This window comes from Lagopus muta, chromosome 22, assembly GCF_023343835.1.
Source record: "Lagopus muta isolate bLagMut1 chromosome 22, bLagMut1 primary, whole genome shotgun sequence".
Classification (NCBI taxonomy): domain Eukaryota; kingdom Metazoa; phylum Chordata; class Aves; order Galliformes; family Phasianidae; genus Lagopus; species Lagopus muta.
Window position 1 is genome coordinate 3,860,845 of NC_064454.1, and position 24,884 is coordinate 3,885,728.

At 48.4% G+C, this 24,884-nt stretch overlaps 1 protein-coding gene and 1 long non-coding RNA gene across 2 annotated transcripts in view; one reads left to right on the forward strand and one right to left on the reverse strand.

The window, feature by feature from the left end:
* Positions 1-737: 737 nt before the first annotated feature.
* On the forward strand, positions 738-22,993 carry TRIM29 (tripartite motif containing 29). Its single transcript, XM_048968279.1, has 9 exons — positions 738-2,020; positions 8,612-8,707; positions 10,342-10,575; positions 10,910-11,108; positions 14,509-14,592; positions 17,587-17,652; positions 18,838-18,939; positions 19,881-19,957; positions 22,744-22,993. The coding sequence occupies exons 1-9, from the start codon at positions 1,160-1,162 to the stop codon at positions 22,804-22,806; spliced, it is 1,782 nt and encodes a 593-aa protein (XP_048824236.1). The 5' UTR covers positions 738-1,159; the 3' UTR covers positions 22,807-22,993.
* The window catches only part of LOC125703595 (uncharacterized), a 124,189-nt gene continuing 101,669 nt past the window's right edge, over positions 2,365-24,884 (reverse strand). The window contains exons 2-3 of the long non-coding RNA XR_007380905.1: positions 3,971-4,179; positions 2,365-3,880 (exon numbers count right to left, since the gene is read on the reverse strand). This is a non-coding gene — a long non-coding RNA (uncharacterized LOC125703595). The remainder of the gene's footprint in view (positions 3,881-3,970; positions 4,180-24,884) is intronic.

Below are 24,884 nucleotides of genomic sequence, written 5' to 3' on the forward strand. Positions count from 1 at the left end.
AATGAAGGGAAAGCCAGGGAAGAGAGGAAGGAAAACTACCAAAGTTGCTTGATATGACACTTGAATATATTTCTTTTGGATAAAAAAGCCAATCATTCCAGGAATGTGGCTAATGGAGAGAGAAATACGTATTTTTAAAACCCTTCTGCAGTTCTTTCTTCTTGCAAGAAGCATTTTGGCCATCTATCTGCAAAATACTTAATCTTTCAGATCTGTCTCTCAGTTCAGTGCACGTTTATGGGAGGAACTGCAGAAGGAACACTTGAAGCTGTGTTTCACTGAGAACGTGCAATGAAATGGGTGGTGGGAGCTCTTCCATTAGTCATGTAAGTAGGGTTTGCACGGCCTGCAGGAAAACACAACTCTTGCTGATTTTTATTTTGGGTCAGCTGCGTTCTTCTAATGTGTGCATTGCTTATTTCCAGTTGTAGATAGATGGATCTCGCACAAACCCAACATCAGCATCAAAATAAAGATAATAGGGGTCTTTTAAACCCGGTATTATCCCCATGTTTCCCCTCCCTGTTCTACTGAATACAGCAAGCCCTCAGGGGAACCCAGTTTAAGAATGCTTTATTCTAGGCGTTCATTTTAATGACGACCATAATTATTTCTGTGCATGTGTATGACCCAGTTAACAAACCCATCCTCAGCATCCCATGGTCTCTCTGACCCTGCCCGTCTCAGCAAGGAGGTAACCTCAGCTCCTGGCAACAACGAGCAAAATTATTTTTGAAACAAGCGGTCGAACTGGTTACTGCATCTTAATGAAAATGATTTTTTTTTTTTCCCTGAGCATTTCTATGTATATAAACAGCCCTTCCTCCCAAACCTGGTTAGACAAGAATGTTCCTGGGTGTGGACCGCCTTGTATAATTAACTGCACAGCTGTGGCTTCTGATCCTTGGTAACGTCTGTTCCTTTCTTTCCTGCTTTCCCCCTGCCTCTACCTAGCATTATCCAGAGCTCATCTCCTCCTCCTCGCAAGAGCTCCAGGTGCGTCACTTAGGCAGCAGCTGCCCCACATTCCCCCGTCATTCCTCACTGGGACGGCCAGCAGGCAGGCACACGGCCACAGCTGCTTCCAGGGGTCGGGGGACAGCACGGGGGGACAGGACAGAGCAGAGGAGCCAAGAAACCAACCTGCCCCGGTTAGAGAATGGAAACAGGGAGCGCAGCAAGGACAAATGGCACTGCTGGGAAGCCAGAGGATGTGAAGAGTCCATCCGCCCCCAAAAAGGATGAAGAAGTGAAGAAGACGACGAATCCTGGCGGAGGCGAGAAAGAGCCAATAAAGGGCACTGGAGGTACCTCCCTGGAGACCGGACAAATCAAGAGCTCCCTCTTCTCTGGGAGTGACTGGAAGAGGCCCATCATTCAGTTTGTGGAGTCGTCCGATGAGAAGAGATCGACCTACTTCAGCATGGACTCAGCAGACTCCAAGAAGATGCCATTTGCCAGCGGACAGATAGGAGACATGAGGAGAACTCCGCTCTCCTTTGCAGACAAGGGCGACCTCAGGAAGTCCCTCTTCTCCTTGGATTCCAAAAAGAGCTTCTTGCCTAATGAAGGGGAAGGGAGGAAGCCCTTGTTCTCCAGCGGGCAGATAGGGGACATGAAGAAACCATCCCTGCCTCTGGTAGAGACGGGAGACCTGAGAAGACCCACCTTCAACAAAGTGCCTGACAGAGCAGCTGGCTCCCGGCCCAGGGTGAAGCTGGAGGATGTGCTGTGCGATTCCTGCATTGATAACAAGCAGAAGGCCGTCAAGTCGTGTTTGGTGTGCCAGGCTTCCTTCTGCGAGCTGCACCTCAAACCCCACCTGGAGGGAGCAGCTTTCCGGGACCATCAGCTCCTCGACCCCATCAGGGACTTCGAAGCAAGAAAATGCCCTGTGCATGGGAAGACCATGGAGCTGTTCTGTCAGACAGACCAGATGTGCATCTGCTACCTCTGCATGTTCCAGGAGCACAAGAACCACAGCACGGTGACGGTGGAGATCGAGAAAGCAGGAAAAGAGGTAATATAACGCTTCTCTAATTGCTTTTTTTCTCAATCGTGGAACTCAGTGTCACTCCAGGGCATTTTTCCTCTCTATCCTATGGTCTCTCCTAAAATCGTGGCTGCAATATAATCCTGCAATGCAAGGGAGGTGGTTGGGAAGGGTTTAGTGGAGAACTGATGTTGCCAAGGCTCTGCTTGTGTTGAGACTGTCTACAGACAGCTTCTTATAGAAGCACATCCGTGGTGTGGTGCAGTTTGGTTGGGCACAGAACCCAACCTGATCACAGCACCGGCTTTCAGCAGGAGCTGAACTAAAGCTCCATATCCTCAGTTTTCAAGTTGTGCCTGTCTTTGTACAATGCTGCAAAGTTCAGGACCTCCTGAACACGGGCACACAGATGAGTGCTGCTCAAGGTTGTGGTTACAGTAGAAAACTGTGATCTCAGCTCCCTGGTGTGAGCTTCTGCCTTCTTGTTTGTCTTTTCTGTTATGGAGATAATGATGTTGAGCCCCACCTGTGGGAAAAAGTCTTTTGAAGCTTAGATGAAGAAAAAAGAACTTAGTGCAAACACAGAACGTTTAATTTTTCCCTGAAGTGTTACTGCAGTAGTCTCAGAAGATGGACATCTAAAGAGATGGGACTGGCATGTGAACCAGTGTTCTCTCTAATGAAAGTCTTCTGCCTTTGTTTGCCCGAATTCTCCTTCTGTTTGCTTTCTGGGTGGATACGCAATTATCCCACTTGCTCCAGTGAATGTCAGGGTCCCATCACATTCAGCCCTGTAAAAACATACCTCAGGCTGGAGGCCAGCCTCCAGACAAGGCAGGAGAGAGATGACAGAAAGGAGACCCATAAAGCGGTCACATAAAACCATTTGCTTAGAATTACAGCCAGCCCATGGCAGGAGCTGGAAGGGCACCCAGACCTGCTGGATCCCAGCCTTAATCACAGCCTAAGAGCTCTGATGTGGTGAACAGGCACGTACAAGTACCCGCTGTTGGAAATTCTTGAGTTACACGTAATCCAGAAGAGCAATTTGCAGTGCTAAGAAGGTTTCACTCATAATGCTGGAGGAACATCTTCTTTAGAGCTTCTCTGTCGTTCCTTGCACAGTTTTTGGTATTCTCTTGCAATGCCATCTTCACCTTGCAGCCCGACTGGAACCAGACAAAGCTTCTCTCACATCTCAGACGGTCTCTCAAAGAAATTCCTATAGGGATTGCTATCTGCTGTTTGTTTCGTGATTGCTTGGTCTTGTGTTTTGATGTTGGCTCTGAAAGATTACACAGTGTATGCCTAACCTTCATAAACCCGCGTCAGGTTGTCCAATTCCTCTCAGCCATTTCCATTGAGAAAGCTCCCTTGAAGAACCAAAGCCGGCCAAAGCTTCTCCCTATATTTGGAGGAATCTACAACACCTTGCTTGTACATAAACAAGCAGATTTGGGTGGAGGAATCTTCACCTAGGATTTAAATGGTGTTTGATTTCTCTCCCAGAGTGTTCGTGCTGTTCTGGTAAGGTCTGTGCTTGCCCTGTGCTGATTCTGCTGCTGCTAAGCCTGGAGGATTTAGGGCTTTATCAGTGAATCACACACATGTGCAAGTTTCTCCTGACAAGGAGTCTTGATCGTGTTGTAACTTGAGGGAGTATTCACTCAGACAAAAACAATTAACAGGATAGCTGTTGCTTATAAATGTTTATTCCTAGCCCTGATCCATTCTCCATTGGTGGAGCCTTAGCAGGAACCACAGGGAGGGACGAGTGCTGCCAGGTCCCTTGTGTGCACCTCTTCTTTTCAAGCCTTGCAAATCAACTGAGCTGGAACACGACCACAAACTGGTGGAGTGGCAAAGTGTGCCTGGTGCTGCTGGCCTCTGTGGAAAGAGTGAGCAAAAAGCCCACACTGGGGCAACCCCATCCACACCAGGTCAACCCCAACCCCATCCCTGCTGCCATGGCATCACCTGGAGCTCAACAGCCGCAGGGTAGCTGTTATGCAGTGAGGTGTGTTATGCTCCTGTTCCTTCCATATTGCAGAATGAATGCAGTTTACAGCCCCTTCCATGAGTTTCTCCCCTCCATAGGCCTGGAGGTGGGAAAGCTGCTGCATTGTGCTGGTGGGAAACGGAGGGCCAGTTGAAGAGCCTTCCATGGAATGAGGTAACTGCTGCACCTTGCAGACAGAGAGTAAGCTTAAGAGGAGTGCAAGCAAGGCAGTATGCAGATGCCTATTGGTTAGGGCATTTAGGGAAGCAGTGGGAAGCATGGGATTTCTGCGAGGCAAAGGGAGAGCACAGCAGCGTCAGCTGTGTCACAGAGCCAGGCTGGGAGCCCCTCATCCCCTTCCTGCTGTATTGCACAGGAGGTCAGACAGAGACAACTTGCAGTAGGAGATGGAGGTATTTTTTCTAAGTTTCCACCCCTTGGTATTTGCCTATTGTACCCCAGCTCCACTTTGCATGAATTTCCTGCTAGAGATTTAAAGCAGAACTAACACCTCCACCAGAACCAGCACAAGAAACAGCCAATAAAAAAGTGTGTAATAACCACACCACTGAAAAGAGCGAGCTGTCAATTGCAGTCTGGACGCTCACATAAACCCCTCTGGTCAGCTTGATTCATCAGCAGCACCAGACCCCCCCCCTTTCAGACAGTCCTTCATTTTGAAAGGGGATCCTTCATCCCAAACCTGTTTTACAGGCCCATTCTCAGAATGAGACGACTTCACAGATGCCTGCCAGCCACCGAGCTGCAAATAACTCAGCATTAAGATCCATCACAGCCTCAGCGCTCGGCACGTCGGGTCAGATCTAGCAAAAAAAAAAATGCTTTGGGTTTTTTTTTTTTTTTTCTTCTTTTTTTCCCTTTCATTCTTCAGCTTTAGAGAAAAGTTCCCACCTCACGGCAGGTTTAAAAGTTTGGCAGAGAAAAGCTGTGCAGGAACGGGAGCTGGGCGTTCTGCTTGCTTCTAAAAGCGGAGATTTCACAGAGGATGGAGAGGCTTTGAAGTCAGCTATCCTCAGAGAGGATCCAGAGGGGCTTCCATCTGGGCCCCTCTGTATTGTTCTGGTTGAATACACAGCAAAAAAAAAAGAGCGTATTGATATGCCAGAGGAGAGTTTTTGGCTTTTCCCACTGATGCGAGGGCATGGTGGAGCCTGGGGCCTTACCTGCACTCCTTGTGGCCACTGTGCAGGCACATGGATGCTCCCTCCACAGGAACAGCACAGCTACCCATACACCGTTCCTTCTGGCTGGAAGGCAGACAAGCAAACCTGCTGAAAGCTGTGATTTAGAGCAGCTTTGCTCATTTGTCTGCATTTTGCAATGTTCCTCTACAGTGAGGGAGTACGCACCAGCTCATGGGTGAGGAACCCTCCACCTCTTTCAAACACAGCCTCTAATGGCCTCAGCTATGGCACTGACCAGTGACATTAGTTGCAGGATGTTGGCAGACTGCAGAAACTGCAGCCCACTGCCACCTGCTGCTGCTTACCAAAAGCTTAGACTGAAAAGCCTAATGGCAAAAGCAGTAGAAATCATCTCCAGCAATGCTCTGATATCTCAGCTGTGCCACCTCCTGTAGAAGCCCTATGCTGGGATAGCTCGTTTCAACTCTTCTTCTCCCACTTCATTATTGCATTTGGTTGTTGCTGACGGATAATTACCATAGCTCTCCCAGGCTGGTGACACAGGGGTGTTTCCTGATTCAGGGACTGGGTTCCCAGAGCATTAAGACATGACGATGCTTGTACTGCTGCCTTGCAAAAACGAGTTGCGTCATGATGCAAGAGTCATAATCTCACATCTCCAGGTCCTTCAGCACAAGGGCTGGGTTCACTTGTGGATGTTTAGATGTACACTCTGAACTTTCACTTAGGCCTCTAGACTGTCCTAATTAATTTAGGTGGTAACAGGCGATCTGCTGTCCGCTCAGACTCTCGCTGCCAGCATTTCTCATAGTCAAACCTAATGTTCCAAACAAGTGTGTCCCACATTTTTCACCACTGTCATCATTTCTGCAGAGCAGGGACCCTTCCAAGGATGGGTACAGCCCCTGTGCAATCTCCTTTTAATGTCCTCTTTTTTGGTACAAACAGTTCTAGTGGTTGTGCTGCCATGCAATGGAAGACACTCTCTTTGCTGCTCTCCACACCAGTGTTTCCTTTGCCCTCATTAGGGGAGTTTCAACCCAAGCTGAACCTGGATGACTGTGATATTTGCATTCCAGCTATTGGAATGACCTCTGTAATTTCCATTTGCAAATCGTAATTCTTACTCTAAATTGTAGTGTGGGGTTGCTCTTAAGCAGTTGTTAGTTCCATCCCAGCGGCACCCAAAGTACCTTTCTGTATGAAGGGATCTTTCAGCTCCAACAAGCTGCAAAGAGCTAGCTACCACTTTTGAGCCAGTAATAGTTTTCTAAGTTCCTTTGAGACCCATCTTAATTAAAAAGCACCATGTAAGTATCATATTGTTATCACCACCTTCCAGCCAGCATCTGGAAAATTCTCCTGTAACCTTTCCTTTCAAATTTGTTGTGATTACAAAGCCTCTGTGGCTGTGAAACATCAGCCCTTCTGAAAAGAAAGCTCCACGTTCTTGTCATGAAAATGTCCTGATGCTTAGGGGTGAAGAGGGGCGCATTACTTCCCACTGCTCAGGAGGTCCTCTTACAAAAAGTCAATTTGGATGTAGCTTATGGCTCAAGGAAAGATCTGGCATTAGATTGCACATTTTTTTTCAGATTGATTGCTGGGGTGTGCATAGAAATGGGCAAAAACATGCATTCCTTCAAGTTACTGTCTCAAAAATGTGAAAAGCATAGGACCAAACTCACACCTTTACTTTCTTGATCAGCAGAAGAGCAAATTGTCCTGATATCCTGATATACACATCTCCCTTAGGAACCTGTACTGCAAAACCTTTCTATGTCTGCTCTCAGCCCTTGCAGAACGTGAGCTTCAGCTGATGGCTGCTCTCAGTTGGGGCTGCCAGGGTGTGTAGATGCTCTTTAGAGGGGCAATGGTCTCCTAACTCAAGAAGGACAATTACACTGATGGTAAAGGATAAAGGATGCTGCTTTTCTGGCCCAGAGATGTCTTCGAGTACATTTGCCTTTTTTGTTTGCCCTTTCTTCTTTTTTTTTTAATAGGGCAATAAAACAACAATCAAATTGTTTTCCTTCTATTAAATAGAGGTTTTCTAAATTGGAACAGCAAGAGTCAATGGCTCTCAGATGCTGCTGTGCTTGATTCAGGCTCAACAGGATGTTCAGACACGGCAGCAACTGGCACCAAGACAAGAGCCTCCACGGGCAGATTTCCCTGCTCTGAGCTGGCTGACAGTTTGTTGCCTTCTTGCTCTTCATGCTGTGATGAACTTTTGCTGCTCTTTTCAACTCCCACCCCCAAAGCCAACAATGATCAGGAGAGAAGAGCTGGGTTTGCACGCTAAGTTATGATCCTGGCTTGGTGGCAGTGCAACCTTACTGTGTTAGCTGCTGAGTTCCCCCAGTCCTCACTTCCCTTACAACACTGTTGGCTTAGATATGAGTCCTTTGGGGTGATGCACACTCGCTGAAGGATTCCACACCTACAGTGGGTTTTCAGAGGCAGCGTTGTGCCATAGCACAGCTGAGCAGCACAGATCATTGCTGCTGACTGTGCCATTCCTCAAGAGCTCTGGGAACGTGTGTGCCACCACCAGATTGCCTGCAGTTACAGCTGTGCTGTGACCAACCTGTGCACACATGAAACACAGAAAGATCCTGAGACACGTAAACAAAGGCTTTGTCATGATCTGTGGGGCAGGGAGGTGGTGAGCAGCGGGTGAGCTAACGGGGCAGTGCTCAGCAGCCGGGTCCATCCAGCATGGCCCAGGGATGTCCCAGCAGTGCCCAGCCCTCTATGGTCTCCAGCTCTCCAGTCCACCTTGTGTGCAGCTGTCTGCTCTGCACTTTGCTAGGAAGCCAGTGCAAAACAAAATGCAAATGGCTCCCAGGGAAGGTGCTGATCTAAGCCAAGCATGGTTGGCTACGCCTCCTCCCCTCTTCCTTTTGTTATTTTTTTTTTTTTTTTTGTATTTTTTTTTTTCCAAGCATTCCCCAGCTTCATCATAACATGAAAGCTCTCAATTCAGAGCAAATTAATCCACAATCCTGTCTAAACAGAATTCCTGCCGGAGGCACCGTCCTCTTTGTTGCAACACTCGTCAAACGTCATTCCGTAATTACATGAAAACTGTTATTGCTGCAGAGGCACACCCTGGGATGGGCCCCGTGCTGCATACACAGCTGAATTTTGAAACAGGACTCGTCCCCCCCTCCAGCTAATGACTCTAATGTGATTAAAAGCAGCACCATGACGGTAGCCTGGTAGGTGGGTGCTTCTACTGCTGTCTTTGCTGAGGAAGCTGAATCTCTTGCCCCAGCCAGCAGCTCTGGCACCTCGTCCCCTGTCAGCACATCGTCTCCATCTCAAGCAGTGCCAGCAGCCCGTGCTGCCTGGCTGCTGCTGCTGGGGGCCAAATGCAGCAGAGGAAGCACAGCGCTCCTCCAGGGACACCATGCAGCCCTTGCTTATGGGTCTCCCCTCTTCCTGCAGGCTGAACTCTCGCTGCAGAAGGAGCAACTGCAGCTGAAGATCATCGAGGTGGAAGATGAAGTGGATAAGTGGCAGAAGGAGAGGGACCGTATCAAGGTGCGTGGGGGATATTCACTGTTCCGTCTCCCCTATGCTTGTCTCTTTCTGTTCCAGTCTCTCACATCACTCTTTCTTCCCTCAATTTTCCTGGCATATCCAGCTCTTACTCACTCTGTTCCTTACCTAGCCTCTACCTCATCACTCTCCAACATGCGTTCACACCACATCTTGGCAACAACAACTCCTACTGAAGTCATTTTGCAACACATCCTGCAGGAGACAAGAGGAGCCTGCACAGCCCTGTTATGAAATGGCTCGGGACACCTACCTGCTTTTGGTTCCTATCATCTGCGATGGTTCTGCCATCACTAACAGCCAGGCCCATTTGGAAACAAAAGTATTCTGCCCTTCTCCTGCTGGTCCACTTAGAAAATCAACTCCAGAAGCGCTCTGGATTGCCCATCTCCATCCCTGGAGGTGCTTCAGGCCACACTGGATGGGATCCTGGGCAACCTGGTGGTTGGCAGCCTTGTCCACAGCAGGGGATTGGAACTAGATGATCTTTGAGGTCCCCCAGACCAACTATTCCATGATTCTAAGGCAACCAGGTGCAGCTACACAAACGTGTGTCTTGTTTATAATGGAACAGCTCATTTCCACACTGATAGAGGTCTCCTTTATAGTCCTTTCACCACACAAGGGTTAGAATATAGTAAAGGTGCTTTTTTTTATTTTATTTTTTAATTTACACCCTAACTGAACAGAGCAGTGAAAACACTATTTGAAAACACCCCAGAGAATTTGCATAATATTAATAAGCAAAGCCATTCTTCTCCCTTTTATGTGGTGCACGCACACTGACTTGCCAGTTCTGCTTTTTGTCTCCTCTATTATTATTATTATTACCACTACTATTACCATTATTGGAAATGTGACCTAGAAATTTTAACTCTGAATATAGTTCTATCCATAGTCATTCTGAGGAATATTTCAGAGGGACGTAGAGAGGCTGATGGAAAGTGTTTCAGCAGCTTTCATCTGCTGAAACACAGTGAATTTGGTCCTTAAATTCTGGAGGAGCCAGAGTTATGATTTAGAAAGTTAGACTGTGTTTTTAAATATCACTTAGGAGTGCAGCTCACGAATTGAAGAGATACTATTATAATGAGGAAGACAGCATGCACCATATGTTATCTATATACACACTTACTGCAAGAATTAATATTACTTATCTTAGCATAGCTTTCTGCTGCTAAAGGATTGCATACCTAAAGTCTCCATGGTCGTGGTCCCAGTGCTGAGAATCATAGAATCATGAAGGCTGGAAAAAATCTTTAAGATCATCTGTTCAACCATCCACCTACCATTAATATTGCCCACTCAGCCGTGTCCTTCATTACTACATCTACCCCTTCCTCAAACACCTCCAGGGCAGTGAACCCACCACCTCCCTGGGCATCCTGTGCCAGTGCCAGACAACTCTTTCTGACAACAAATTCTTCCTAATATCCAATCTGAACCTTCCCCAGTGCAACTTGAGGCCGTTCCCTCCTGTCCCATCGAGTGCTTGGACACATCCCCACCTACACCCCTTGTTAGCAAGTGACTCCACACAAGAGTTCATCTTTTGTTTCTCACCCTCTCTTGTGTCTTTTCTGCTGCCTTCCTTCTCCTCCCCTTTGCCCCCACAGAACTACACCACCAATGAAAAAGCGACAGTAGACCAGCATTTCAAGGAGCTGATCCGGGACCTGGAGAGGCAGAGGGATGAAGTGAAGGCTGCCCTGGATCAGAGGGAAAAGATTGCCTCGGAGAACGTGAAAGAGATTGTGGATGAGCTGGAAGAGAGGGCAAAGCTGCTGCGGGAGGACAAGGAGAACAGGGAGCAGATCCATCAGATCAGTGACTCCGTGCTCTTCCTCCAGGTCAGAAAGACCTCATTTGCTTTTCCTTTTCTCAGACAGCGTAGGAAGCACTAGTCTTTTCCAGTTCAGTACACATGTACGTGAGGAACTGGCCCTGGCATTTCAAGCTGTGTCTGCTCCTGTGAAGCATGAACTTCAGCATGCCAACGCCTCGTATTTCTTTCCTTTTCCTCCTTTTTTGGTGGCTACAGCTCTCAGCCAAAGCATTTGACTGCCTCCCATCCATCTCCACTACTCTCCCTCCCTCTCTGTGTTATTTGGAGCCTAACGTAGACAGTTTCTCGGGATCTCTCCTTATATTCCTCAATAACCTCTCTCCTCCTCAATTTGGCAGGAGTTTGGGGCTTTGATGCGGAATTATGTCCCTCCTCCCTCCCTCCCGACGTACAGCGTGCTGCTCGAAGGGGAGAGCATGAGCCCCTCCATGGGGCTGCTCCGTGATGACCTCCTCAACGTCTGCATGAGGCACGTGGAGAAAATCTGCAAGGCAGACCTTGGCCGCAACTTCATTGAGAGGAACCACATTGAGAATGGTAAAGTAACCCAGAGCTGCCCCATCTTTGGGCAGAGCCCGGCTCGGGAGCTCACTGGGTGACAGAGAGGAGGCAGGATTATAAGGAAAATACTGGCAGAAGTAGAAACGTGGCCACCCCAGGATGGCAATTCAGATATCCTGCCATCAGCCTCATTTATCCAGCTCGGTTAGTGCGCTAGTGCTGCTGTGACATGCTATTTTACAGCAGCTGCTTTCAGCCTGGAACATGAAATATCCCGAAATCACCTGTCACTGAAAATCTAATAACAGGTTTTCTGGGTAAAAAAAGGTCTTTGTTTTGGTGTTCGGGTCAAACTAATCTTGGAAGAGGCATCGCTCCCTGACCCTGCCTCTGCAGGTCCCACCAAGCAGAGCTGTGCTTCCTCAGCTCCCGGCTCAGGGAATGCAGAGCACACGGGTTCCTGCAGTGATTAAGGATGAGCAATCTTTCTTATGTAAATAGCGAGGGCATGGCCAATACCACAGCAATGCAAAGAATCTTCTAAGGCTTTGAACCCACTTTCTTTCAGTCTCTTCCCATCAGTTCTGCAGAGGACTTGTGTTGCATAAAGCTCGTTTGTGAGACTGCACACCATAACCGTGTTTCACTTCCAAGCTGTCCCACAAACAGCCTTTGTGACCTTGGGCACGGTACTTAATCCCATTACATGACCTCTTGCACTAAGAATAGTAGGGATGGGAGTAAATCCTTATCTTGCCAGGCTGCAAGGAAGGTCTAATTTATGACTGTGGGACCTCAGATAGCAGAGCAATAAAGGTCAAGAACTGGAAAGGTAATCTGAAGGTAAACTGATGTCCAGGAGAAGTGACTCAAAAAGGTGCAGGAATAGACTTCAAGCCCATTTCATACAACAGAAGATCACTGCAACATGCATCTGCAAGAACACTGCTATTTCATTCAGATTCACAGTACTCATCAGGCATTCCTCTCATATTAACACAGCACCTTTTTCTGGACAGCACTCAGGTAAATCTCTCCAACTTCCAGAAAAGACAGATGCACGTTACGAGATGAGATGATAAAAGAGGAGGGGAGGAAACAAAACAAAAAGAAAAAGCAAATAGAAGCACATAAGTCAGACCAACATGGGACTTGTTACTGGAGAACAAACAGTGTCTCTCAGAGGTTTGTGAATCAGCCTGACATTCACAATTTAGAGCAGTAAGAACAAAGGCGACATGGAACCAAAGTGAATTTGGATGTGTAATGAGTATCACTGTGATCATCAAGTGACAGCATGCTGCCTTCCTTCGTTAGGAAGGGAAAGAGCAAGTCTTGGCCCCAAGGAGCCTGCATGGCAAACAGTTAATTGATGTCCATCTAGCACCACCATTCTCCATTGGACATGAATGAGATGCACGAAATGCTCTGGTTCAGAGCACCAACCTCTCAGAAAAGTCAGGAACCATGTCCAAAGTGCTGAGCATAGAGCTAGATTTTATTTAAGCTCCCCCATACCTTCAAGCAGGACTAGAAACTGAATATTACTTGTCTTCTAATATTTACCACTGAATCATAGAATCACTAAGGTTGGAAAAGACCACTAAGATCATACAGTCCAACCATCAACCCATCACTGCAGCACCTCGTGTGCTAAGTTCTGCTGGGAAATCTGGCTGTAATGCAGGTCAGGTAGATGGAAGACAGCTCAGATTCCAAAACCATTTTTGTACACTTTTGGACTTCTGTCGAATTTCCAAACCATGGATGGCACAGAGCCATAGGGGTTCTGGCTGCCAGCTGCTCACAGCACTGTGAAGGTTAGATGAGTAGCACAACAGTAGGCTGCAATTAAGGAAGTAACCTCCAGAGTTAGGAGTCTCTTTTGCCAATTCTGAAGCCAATGCATTTTCTTGTCCGTTTGCACAACGCAACCATATGCACATGTTCCCGATCAGCTGCTCACTTTCAGTTAGGTTCCCCTCCACGCTACTGATGTCAGAACCCTCAAAGGTACTTGAAATCCATGGGACTCGAGTGCCAAAGCATTTCTGAGCAGGGCAACACTCCACCAGTGCCAGAAATCTGGGCACTTTTGGGAACTGTACAGGGATGTAATGGACACAGCTTGCAGCCTGCCTAATGAGGAGAGCAGTGGCATCCACTCAGCTGGGAAACGTTATTTAAGGTGAATCTCAGAAACTTCAGAGCTCTCCATTTCTCAAACTGCAGTTACACTTGAAAGAGGACAGCGCTCTGCATCGAGTGACTGCAAGGAAATAACTCCACAATTACTTAATGGATTTAATTAACTCACACTCCCCCTGAGTCACTGCAACAAATTCATTTGCAACCAGCTTGATCTTCCAGCGTAAGAAACTTCCCATGAAGAAATATTATATTAATGGAATGAAGTCTGCTTAATAGCAGACTCCAAAGGGAATCCACTTTCTTTTAGTTGTCATAACAGGTACCTACTTAGCAGTGTGGCAAGGAGGAAAACAATCAGAGAGCGCCCAGGGATTTTGAATAACACAAAAGTAAATCAGAGAAATAGCACAAAAGTTTGTTCAGTAACTTAAGAATCAAACTGTGGAACTATCACAATATGGGAACCAAACCTTCATCCTTCCAGAGAAGCACAGATTTAGAGCAGAATTAAGGCCTTTATGTATGTATATGATTTTCTGAGCGGATAGGACACCATTTCCCATGGATCCTTCCCTAAGAACAGAATCAGGCTGTGCCAAAGGGAAGGGCTGTCCCACTTTGAATGAAGCTTGAACCAGAAGGCAGGGAAGTTAGAGCTCTTTGTAACTCGGGTTTAGCACCTCAAAAATGGCAGAAACCAACCCATGGAGCCTTCCCAACCCTCACATTTCTTTGGGCTTTGCAATAGCTGCAGGTCCAGACCCTCTGGTCGTGCGCCAGCTCTGTGTGCAGGTTAACCCAAACCATTGCTTTTGAAGTGGGATCCATTTTTAGCCACACAGCAGCAATTCAGCAAGAAAATTCCTCAACCCCAAAGTCTCCCCTTGGATGCTCAGGAGAAAGCCCAGCTCTGCTGGGCAGCTGTTCCTCACCTATTCGTGTTTCAGCTGTGCTAAACCTCTGCCATCTCAGGCTGAACCTCAGCACTGCTCAGACCCAAAAGTCCCATGGAAGAATTAGAAAAATAGAACAATTTGCTTTCAATGGGCACAACCACCTCCCTCCCCATGCTCAAGGCAGCAGTTCCAACCTGCTGCCCCTTCCCTTTGTCCTTGGCCAGGTTGGATGAGGCCCTGGGCAGCCTGATCTGGTGGGTGGCAACTTGCCCATGGCAGGGAGGTTGGAGCTCAGTGGTCTTCAAGGTCCCTTCCAACCCAACCATTCTATGATTATGTGACTCTGTTCCATCTGTGGGACCCCACTGATGCCTGCTCTGCTCCTCCAGGTGACCACCGATACATGATGAACAACTATGAGTGGAACCAGCCCGACAACTTGAAGAGATTTTCCATGTTCCTGTCTCCCAAAGGTAAGGCAGCCCAGCACCCTTCTTCCAAACACAGCACAGGAAAGGAACTCCATTCATGATTTGTCTTCAGATTTGCTTTCCCACACAAACTTCAATGTTATCCAAGGTCCTTCCCCCTGCATTTATGTTGGGTCTTCTCTCCATCCTACAAAGATTGGAGAAGTTTTTTCCTTTCCATCCCAAACAAGGCAACAAAAGCTCTTGGCTACATGGAGGAGAACTGGAGCAACTGAGCTCTTTCAAGAGGGGTGTTTGTGACACAAGGGGAGTTTTATCAGGTTGAAGTAAGCGTTATCCTCCACCAGAAGCTTACCCCTCTGTGCTATCAAATGTGAAAGCTACACCAAGGCTTCATTTGCATTAAGATTTTACTTTCACCAGAAAACATGTTTTTTCCCTGCAGGGAAAGGATGCAAGAAGTGAGGAATGTGTCCTAAAAAAGCAGATTGGGGTTCTTTTCTGAGCTCTTACTCTGTCAACAAGAGCCCTGCTGATCTGCCTATGTCCCCATTGCTACATGAATACACTATGGGATGAGTGAATGACTGTTTTCAACGCATTCAGTTGTAAAATGGCAGCTGCCTATTTCTAAATCAGGACCAGAGATGCGCAGAGCGACAGGGCCCTGGGCAGAGCAGCGCCTGTAGAGACAGCAACACAGAAAGAACAGGGCAGAATAACTAACCAAATTCCCTCTGTTCCTTAGGGAGCAGATCCCTGGCTGGCTTTGCCAGCTGTTTGCAGCTGCTGCTCTGCCAAGGCAGATGGTGGTGGGGCACAGGGCCATGCCTGCAATTAGCCACGGTGCTGCCCTGAAGGCACATGTGTGCCATATTGCTGCTCTGTCTGTAGGGCTGCGTGGGGACAGCCCAGCTCCCAACACTGAGCCCTTTGTCTCAATGTCCCCTTTGCCTTTTTCCTCTGTTACCAACCCACATGGGCAACGGGATGCTGCTGGGTGCAGATCCCACTCTGGCATCAGCCTTTAGCAGGACTGCACCCTGCTGGCCCTCTGAGTTTGGGGACAGCCAAGTTTGAGAGCATTTTGCAAGCAGAGGGTTCAATTCACAGGGAGGCTATCTGCAAAAACTGCCCACAGGGTTGCAAAGCTGCTGTTCTGCACCAGTTCTGCCGGTGTTGGGGAGAGACCAGTCTGAGACCTGCATCCTGCACCACTTTCAACCTTAAGGGATGGCTGAAAATGAGTTCTCCATTATTCAGGCTGAGGCCACCCAAAATGCAGGGCTTTGGGTTCAGGTGAAAATGGCCCAAAATGAATTTGAAGGGAGTGGAGGGTGAGGAGATGCTGTTCTGCATCCTGACCTCCTGAAGAACCCACCACGACAAAGGAGAAACCAGCTGCTGGATTTAGAGGTCACGATTTAGTGCTGTTTACTGGAGCCAGAGAGGATGCTTGCTGGATGCAGTCAGCACACCGTGTCCCATTGCTTTCTGCAACGGGCTTTTGAATACACAAACACTGTGGGATCATTTGTTTCACCTGCACACTTCCACTGTCCTGAGAGCCCACACGTGTTGCTTCCCAAAGCTGCTGGTTCTGTGTTAGCTTCCAATCTGGTTCCTTCAACCAAAGAACTAAACATGTGGCAGCACAAAGTCCCTGCCGAAATGGGACTGAGCAGCACTGCATTCTCCACCAGAGAGAGGCCACAAGATCCCTTATGGGAACAGTGATAGAAGGGAACCAGCTGCTGCAACCACACCAATGGGGACTTTGGGAACAGAATGAGTCAGTAGGCAAAACAGGAGACATGACCCACTTAAGCTTGCATGCTGGCTAGCAAAGGATTATCTGATGAATAATGCACCATAGCCGTAATCATTTAGCTCTCCAGAGCCTTCTGTGCTCTTGCAGTGTGTCATGTGGAAGTCCAGCACTGCTTCCGATTGCATCTTTTCTAAAGAATTCCATAAAATGGAAGAAAAATCAAATAAAAGACGTGCCCTCCACCCTTTGTGTTGCATAACATGCAGAGAACCCTTAAATTTCTCTTGACAGTTTTGCAACACACCCTATTTCTTGATAGGTTGGGACACTGCAAATTCTGCCTTAGGTCACAGCAGCAAGTCTGCTTGCTGCAATGAGGAATGTTACCCATGTGGTGCTCTGTGCTAGTGCTCAAAAACTGCTTGGACTTGAACTGACCCCTGTTTTTAAGCCCTGCTTGCACTGAAGGAGCCTTCCAGTGCTCTTTTCCCTTAAAGACAGTATCGCAGAGCATCCATCTGCAGGGGTGACATAATGAGGCAGAGGGGAGACATAAAAGGCTTCAAATGCTGCCTAAAAGATGGGGGAACAAAGCGTTCTGCTGCTCAGCGCTCCTTTCTGTCCTCTTCCACCGGGCTTTTTTTTACTCCTGACATTGCAAAGAGTTTGGCCAAAGCCGGAAGAAAGTTGGAAAGATCACCTTGTGCATTTGCTGGTCTTTGAATCAGAGGAAGGGAGAGGCAACTGCTGCAATACAAGCAGTGCTGAAATAGAAAAGCAGACCACAGGATGGCAGCAAAACAGCTCAAAGCATTCATCGCTTTGTGTTCTTCGGGGAGAGCCATGGCTCACACAGGGGTACAACAGCACAAGGCTGCATCCCAGCATGAAGTCCTAGCAAAACCCTGTCCAGGTGGCAGAGCAAGAGACGCTCCTCTGCTCGTGTCTCTTGTGCCCTAAATGCAAGCCTCCGCCTGCAGGTCTCTTTGCAAAACAGCCACGTTGAGCAGGCAAACTGCAGCTGGCAACTGAATGCAGCTGAAGACAGCTGTGCAGCAATGAGAGAGTTTTGCTCGCTAAGTGATGTCCCACCAACCCCCCTGGGACACAGAGCAAAAAGATCAGACTTCCCTCTCCGCACCACATTTCTGATCTGGGGTTGCCTCCAGAATGGTGGGGACTGTTTCATAGAGCAGTGCCACGCACAGCCCTTAGAGCCAGCTCACCAGGAGCCGATTGCTGAACTGGATGCTCTTGTTTTACAGCCAGTTTCAACCCACGGTCATGGGAATTTTCCTCCTTCCAAGCGACTGAGGAAACACTTGGTACGGGTAAATCTGCCTTCAGTTTGAAAGGATCTAACACCCGTGCCACAGCTTTCCAGCTGTCTAACTGACCTGTCCTGCTTCCCCTCTCGGCTGTCCTGTCCCTGTCTCACAGAACCAGCTCTTATCTGGGTTATCAGCCGTGGCTGCATACACCCAAACGTGAGCTGGCGCTGCTCTAGGGCTGTGTGTATAGGAGGGAAGGGCCACCCTGGTCCTCACTGCTCAGACAGTGAGAAGAAGATGGAAAACAGACAGGTGCCAGTTTGTAAAGACCCTGAGATACCCAACCAACTGCCAAAGACCCTGAGACATCCAACCAACCGCCAAAGACCCTGAAATACCCAACCAACTTCCAAAGACCCTGAGATAACAAACAAACTGCTTCCACCAACTTGTCCGAGGCGAGCTGCAGGGGCTGGGGCAGGGCCAGGATCTGGCTCAGTTCCCCCCAACCCTGACACAGAAGCATGAAGCTGCTCTCCTCCCTCTCCTATACACCTCTTCCTTACCACTTCAGTTCTCGGCATCGTGGCCTGCCCAGCGTTCACTGCCTGTACAGCACCCAGCGTGATGGGGAGGGGACTTTGTGGTGGCATGGGGAGAACCAGCAGCAACAAAGCCTTCCTTTCTCCCACCTATCCGTGCTCCCTCTGCCTGTTCCTGCTCACAGGGCCTTCCCTTTCCCCAAGCACTGCAGCCTCCTGCCCAGGGAGCCCTGGGCACCTGCACTCACTGCCTGTGCTGCAGACAAGGCTGGCTCTATCTCATCGCTCCTCTCTCACAATCGTTTTGGCAGCCAGGAGGGGAAGCCTTGCTTTAATTTCACTGTGCTTTGAGTAAGGCTTCAACAGCTCTGAGGCAAAGGAGCTTTGGTTGCCGTGTTGTTTTGCCATGTTATCCCAGTGTCTGGAGATACCATTTACCTGCAAGGATGCTGCTCTTCGGTCACACCTGCATTCTGGGTCCCACCAGAAAGTTTCTTCCCTCACTGGCACCTCCATACTCACACACTGTGCACCGGGATCCCACCACTGGCTGCTCTCACTTAGGGAAAAGGGACGCAGCCACTGGACCCCATTTTCCCTAAGCCATTTGGAGGCAGTTTCACAGGGTGTGTGTTGAAATGCTTAGGTTCCCCCCTTGCCGCACGCAGCCCCCCGGAGTAACTCAACCTCTTCTATCTTCCAGTAGGCAATGGCACTAAGCTGCCTTTTCAGTTCTCCTCGGTGGGACAGAATCCGCCCGGTGACTTCAGCAAACAGTCTGATGGGAGCCTCTTCACTAAGACCGGTACTGGGCACTTAGGTGTTGCCCTCCTCCCTCCCTTCTGCCCCTTTTTTTAGGCAATAAGATATTTCATCCTGTTCTTGCTCCCGCCAGGAGGCCTGGAACAGCCCCACACCCGAAGATGAGAATTTGAGATGCTTTTAGGTGCTCGGAGACCGCAGGAGACGACATTCCCTTTACCCCTCTAGCTTTATCACTATTTCAAAACAGCTATTATCCTAAAAGAGTAATAGCCACCGAGCACAACCTTTAATAAAGCGATGCACTTAGCTGCCAGGTCTCTTTTATCTGAACCGGCATTCCCCACTCGCTGCCTCGTCATCCTCTTTTCACCACCAACCAGTTCAAGGGCACCCAAGGTTGAACCCAAGGGCACCAGCACCTGCCGAGCGCAGTCAGGTTGGATTAATTTGCAACTGGGAGATGGTGGGGAAAGCCCATTGCCTGGCAGCTCTGAAACTGGTGGTGATTCAGCAGGGCTGCTATTATTTCTGAATCAGAACTGAGCTGGTGCAGTAGAAGGAGGTTAGGGCTTATCGCATTGCCAGGGGTGCTGTCATTAATTTCTGACATGAAACCCAGGCCTCGGCTCTTTGTGCTAATTAAATAGCCTACAGTGTTCTTTGCAAGAGTCAGAGAATGCTTAGTTCAGGCCTTGGCCTAAATTTAATTGGACCGATCGCATTCTGCCTCCCTGCATTCCCCAGACATTTTAATTAGACAGACCTCCTGCACTCCCTTCTCCTAACCAACAGGGTGGTGGGATAGGTGTCTGTCCAATGGCTGCTGTGTCCCACCCCCAGAAGTGGCTGCATTTCAGTGTCAAGCAGTGCAATACTAATTACGTGGCACTTCCAGCCCTGCTGCTCATCCCGGTGCTTGCAAGGAGAGATGGGGATGGTGCCAGGGGCTGACCTGTAACAGGCTCTTTTATGTTGTCACAGCTTATCCCTCAATAGTGAGACATCAGTCTGCAAAAGTGACGCCACAGACATGGAAATCCTCCAAGCAATCTGTATTGGTAAGAAACAAACCCTGGGGGTGAAAGCTTCAGCAAAGGAAATATCTGTTCTTAGGGGACCTGGGACTCCAGAGAATAGGGCTTTGGTCCTTTGGAAACAGGCGAGTGAAAGGTTCAGGTCAGCAGCTTCTATTGTTTTTTTCTGTGGTTAGTTGCATCCAGAGAGGGATGCAGATTGACCCCCCTGACACCACAGTGCTGGGATGTAGGAATAATCAATATTTCGAAGTGACATTTTGAAAGGATTTTGCCCTGGTCTAGAATTCGATCCAGGCTTCTAAAAGCTATACAAACATTGGAGAAGACACACTGGAATCTGTAGAACATTTTCTTCCTGCACGGATATCATACACTCTTAATAGACTTTGACAACAAGAAAACACAGATTGTGTAAATAACTCCAACAGAGAACCATATAGAAGCATTATACTAATTACATCCTACAGTGAGCAGGCGCAATATCAAAGACGAGGGTCAGACAATGATGATAAATCACTACAACAGCTGTCAATGGCTCAGTTAGCACTACTGCCACAACACAGGCAACAGCACACGACGAGGGCCAGAGGATGGTAGTGCTGCAGTTCTCACGTGCAAGGTTAACTAAGAGTTAACCACAGAAATGCTGTGTTTATCCACTTTGTCTTAGCATCCCTCTGCACCACGATGCATTAAGATCTTGCACAAGCCGAGTTAAGAATGTCAGGTTTTTGCCCTCGTCTCTGCAGGCAAAACCCATTTTTGAATTCTCATTGTGCATTGGTGAGACGTTATTTACCACTCCCTGGAAATAATACTTGCAAGGAGGAGGAGGCCAAGAGTCAAGAGCATTACTAGACTGGAGGATGCAAATAGAAGGAATACACAGCAGTGAGAAAGGAGCTGCCCAAGGACTGCAGCTCTATGTCTGCTCCATTCTAAAGGCCCCTCCAGGAGATGAATAGCAGTGCAAAGGACACCCTGACATAGGCTGTAGCACCTTCAGAAAGTCCAGCCTTGAGTATTTGAACATGCTACAGCAAAAACGCATCTAGGGAGCAGCAGTGAGAGGCAATATCTTCTCTGTCTTGTGTTTGGTCACAGCCTTTCTGAAAGATCCCCAACTTCATCATGCCTGTGTCCACATGGGCACTCCAGCCAATGGTTTTTAATACTGATACCCAACACCCACTTCTCTTCATCCCTGCTGAGAAGGCCTGATGACTTCTCCCACCCAAAGCCACTGCTCTTTTTGTCTCCTTCATGCATATGCTGCTGCTGGCTATTCTGTTTTTATAGCCTATGTTCACCAGATATCCCTGAACCTAACAATTGAGTTGATAAATATAAGCATTAAGAAGTCCCAATATAGATACACTCCAGGCTGCAGTAGCTCTGCGTGAGCTTTTACGGTCTATTGGCCCAATAATCCAGCTTTTAAAGTAGTCTTAAATATGTATTTAAGTAATACACACCCTAAAAGGTCTGTAAATACGAATGTTCACAAAGAACTCCACTGTTTAAGGAGGAACGTCTTTTCAACCCAGAGGGACTTCTTTAAAATGAAGGACCCCTCTTCCATCTCCTAATTATTTTGTAATTGGAAGCCATGCAGTGAGAAGAATCTCAACAACATTGAGCAGGAGGCTCTGGGAGCTGGCACTGAGCAGCAAAATGGGTTGACTTGCATGTTCCCAGCCTCAACCAGTGCTCCTGGGAGGTCTCTCCTACCTTCTGCAAGCGAGATCTGGGCAGCAGATCAAACCTAAGACAGATCAGATGTTGCAAAACCAGGGTTGGTCCTGACTGCCTTGTCAACCACTTCCCTGGTGTAAGCATGTTCTCATGTCACCTTGGTGCTCCTCAGTGGCAGCATCCAAGCCGCCATGTGTAGGAGTTGCTTGCAAGAGGAGCAACAGGGGTTAACCCTCAAGTTTAAAGCACTGCAGTCAGGGGGCAACAAAGGTGAGGAAGAACTGATTGATTGCCTCAGTACTGCTGGATGCAGGCTAAGGATTTCACCTTTCAGTCAGTCACTAGATGGGCTTTTGTGTTCTGCAATCGCCCCCAGCCAACACTAGGCTGCACAATGAGCCTTTGCCACGTGTTGCTTGTTTGTAATGGTGTAGATAAGCATGAAATTGCTGGGGTGGGTCATGATGAGAAGAGGCACAACTGGAGACTGGTAATAGGGCTGGAGACAGAGGAACATGGCAGCTCCTCTAGGCTTTGCCCTTGCATCTCTTCCACTTATGCTCCTGCTTACCCAGACTTTTACATGGGGCCCTGCAACACGTGGAGGTGCAAATAAACAATACTCCACTGTGGGAGAATTTCCATGCACACGAATTTTGGTTCTCTAACCAGAGAGCACAAATAAGCACCGTGCAGCAGAGCCCATCGCTCACATAACCGTGCGTGGCTTTAAGTGTGAAAGCTCCCATGAGTTCTCAGGTTAGCGAGCAATTAAAAGACACTGACAGAAGCATAAAAATAGAGGTGACATTCCTCTTCTCCCAGAAACCTCTCATCAAGCCATGAGTCACAGTCTGAGAGTTTATATCATGCACAGACTCATTTGGCTTTTGCACGATGTCCATGCAAAGCATGAGCACAAATCAAACAGCATCACCATTTGCATTTGATGACTCTGGCTGAGAAACGAGGTGGTGCTGCTCTGCGGGACTGAAGGTGTTAAGATAGGAGTGTGTTCAATTACAAATGGTTGGGCTGCCAAGGAGGGTGAAGTATAGGTGGCCAGAAAAAGACAGAAGGTCAAACTTAATGCCCCAAATTCTCCATTGCAGTCACATTACCGCCCCTTTTACGTCAACAAAGGCAATGGAGCCACTTCCAACGAGGCACCTTGATTCCTGAAGATGTAGGGAAGAGCTGGCAGCACTTGGAGTGAAGACTCAGCTGCGGATTTTCATGGATGTACCTGCTACTATATTAACCTTGCTGCTCTAATCTCTGCCAGGGAGAGGGAAGGTGCAGAAGGGAATCGCCTTTTCTAGAGGAAACACGGATTTTTTCCAAGTCCACTTGCAAGCTCTGCAGGCCTTAACAACGTAACTCCATCCTCTGCTGTCACCTCCTTACTCCCCCTCTGCCATCACCCTTCCTTTTGCTCTGCAGAGCTGCTGCTCTGCTTCTCCAGGAAGCATGCATGCTTGGCTAGCACTCACCCTTCCCTTGCTCTGCTGCTCTGGTTGCCCTGCTCTCCAAGTGACCATAGCTAAATCCTGCTGGAAAATCCCAAGCAGGCGGGTTCTCCTCCTTGAGACCCTTCCTCCGCTCAGCTTTGCTCCCACTGGGCAGCAAAAACCAGCAATGGGACCTATGGAGCAGCCCTACTGCAGCCCGAGGCCACCGCTGGCAGAGGGCAGAGAGATTCCGTATGGCATTAAAGAACCCCTCCAGCCACCTTTTCAAATTAAAAAATAGATAGAAAATCCATCCTACTAACGGAAGATTGATGAGGTGCCGCAGGTATTGCGTGTTTTGTGTTGTTTTTTTTTTTCCTTCTATTGTAAATTCCCCCAAAACAAAATTGGTTGATATGTTGTGGTTCGGGCATTTTTCCAGCAATAATGCCATCGCTGTTTGCTCAGGGTAGTGCTTTTAATTTGTCCCTAGGATAGATGAATCGTATCAGCACCCAGCCAGCACTTGCTAGCCTCGCTGTGATCTCCCTGAGATTATTTCCCTTCCCCTTGGATGAAGCAGAGGGGTCAGGTCCTCGCCAGCCCACCCATCGGTGGCCCATTGCAGGGCCAGAGCCCTCCAGCAGCAGAACAGAGAAACAAGAGCTGACAGCTGCTTTGCACGGTCTGCTCTGTCCAAATGTCTCTGGAACGGCTCCTCCCTGCCTTTCCTACCCCCAAAAGCTTGCAGCACCTGGCTGAGACAGCTCTCACCCACCTCTCCCTGAAAACTACTGATTTGCTAATCTCTGTGCAATGATGCTCGCTGCTTCTTAACCCCATCCCTCAGATGAAACTGAGGCTGAAAGCTGGTTGCTCCAGAATACTTGAATGGCACCTATGTTACACCTACATTGTTTCTTTCTGATTTTTTTTTTTTTACTACATTATTATTAATTTTTTTTTTTAATGACCAGAGGGAAAGGAGGTAGCGTGGTGAGGAAGGACAGGAGGAAGGAGAAACTGGGATAGAAGGTAGAGTTGCTAGGAAATACACTGTGGGACTTGAGTACGTGCAAGAGAAAGGATAACAGAAGCCCCCAACCCTCCCTCCCCCCAAAAAAAGAAACAACTCATTGACCTTTTTCTCCCTGAGCAGGCACCTGGTTATCACTTTGGTTATCGCCACCCCCATTCCAGTGGAAGCTTCCACCTCCTCCTTTCTATTTTCCAAAACATGGGCACGATTCCACCCCTCCCCCCAGCCCCCACTCCAAATCTTGGATATTAAAGCACCCTCCCTTCTTGCTTGCCCTAAAACAACTCTGCTGTGGCAACAGCTCAGATGCCAAGTGCCCATGGGTCCCTGTGGTCCTGAGACCACGGCAGGTTGGGGGGAGCTGAGCATCCCCTCCCTCCGCTGCCCCCGCTCCAATCCCAGCCCCAATCCTTTTCTCCCCTTTCCCTCCTCACTTCCAGGGCCTCATTCAGATCTCACACACACGATAAAATCCATCAACACCAACAAAGCTGCCCCTCACCCCCTCCAGCTGGGTCCCCCCCAATCCTTGCTTCTCCCCAGCCCTGCTTGCAGGGATGCAGGGGAGGGGGCACAGCTCCTGCCCCCTGCTGGACCTCCTGCTGAGGTGTGTTCTGCATGAACTGTTTTTATCGTGTTTGTCTTGATCAGCAAAGCAAGAGGAATTCCACCTCCTCAAACAGGACAAGACTACGCTGATGTAAACCGGGCCCTTCACGTGTGCAACACATACTGCAGAAATAAAGGAGAAAGCTCCATGTCT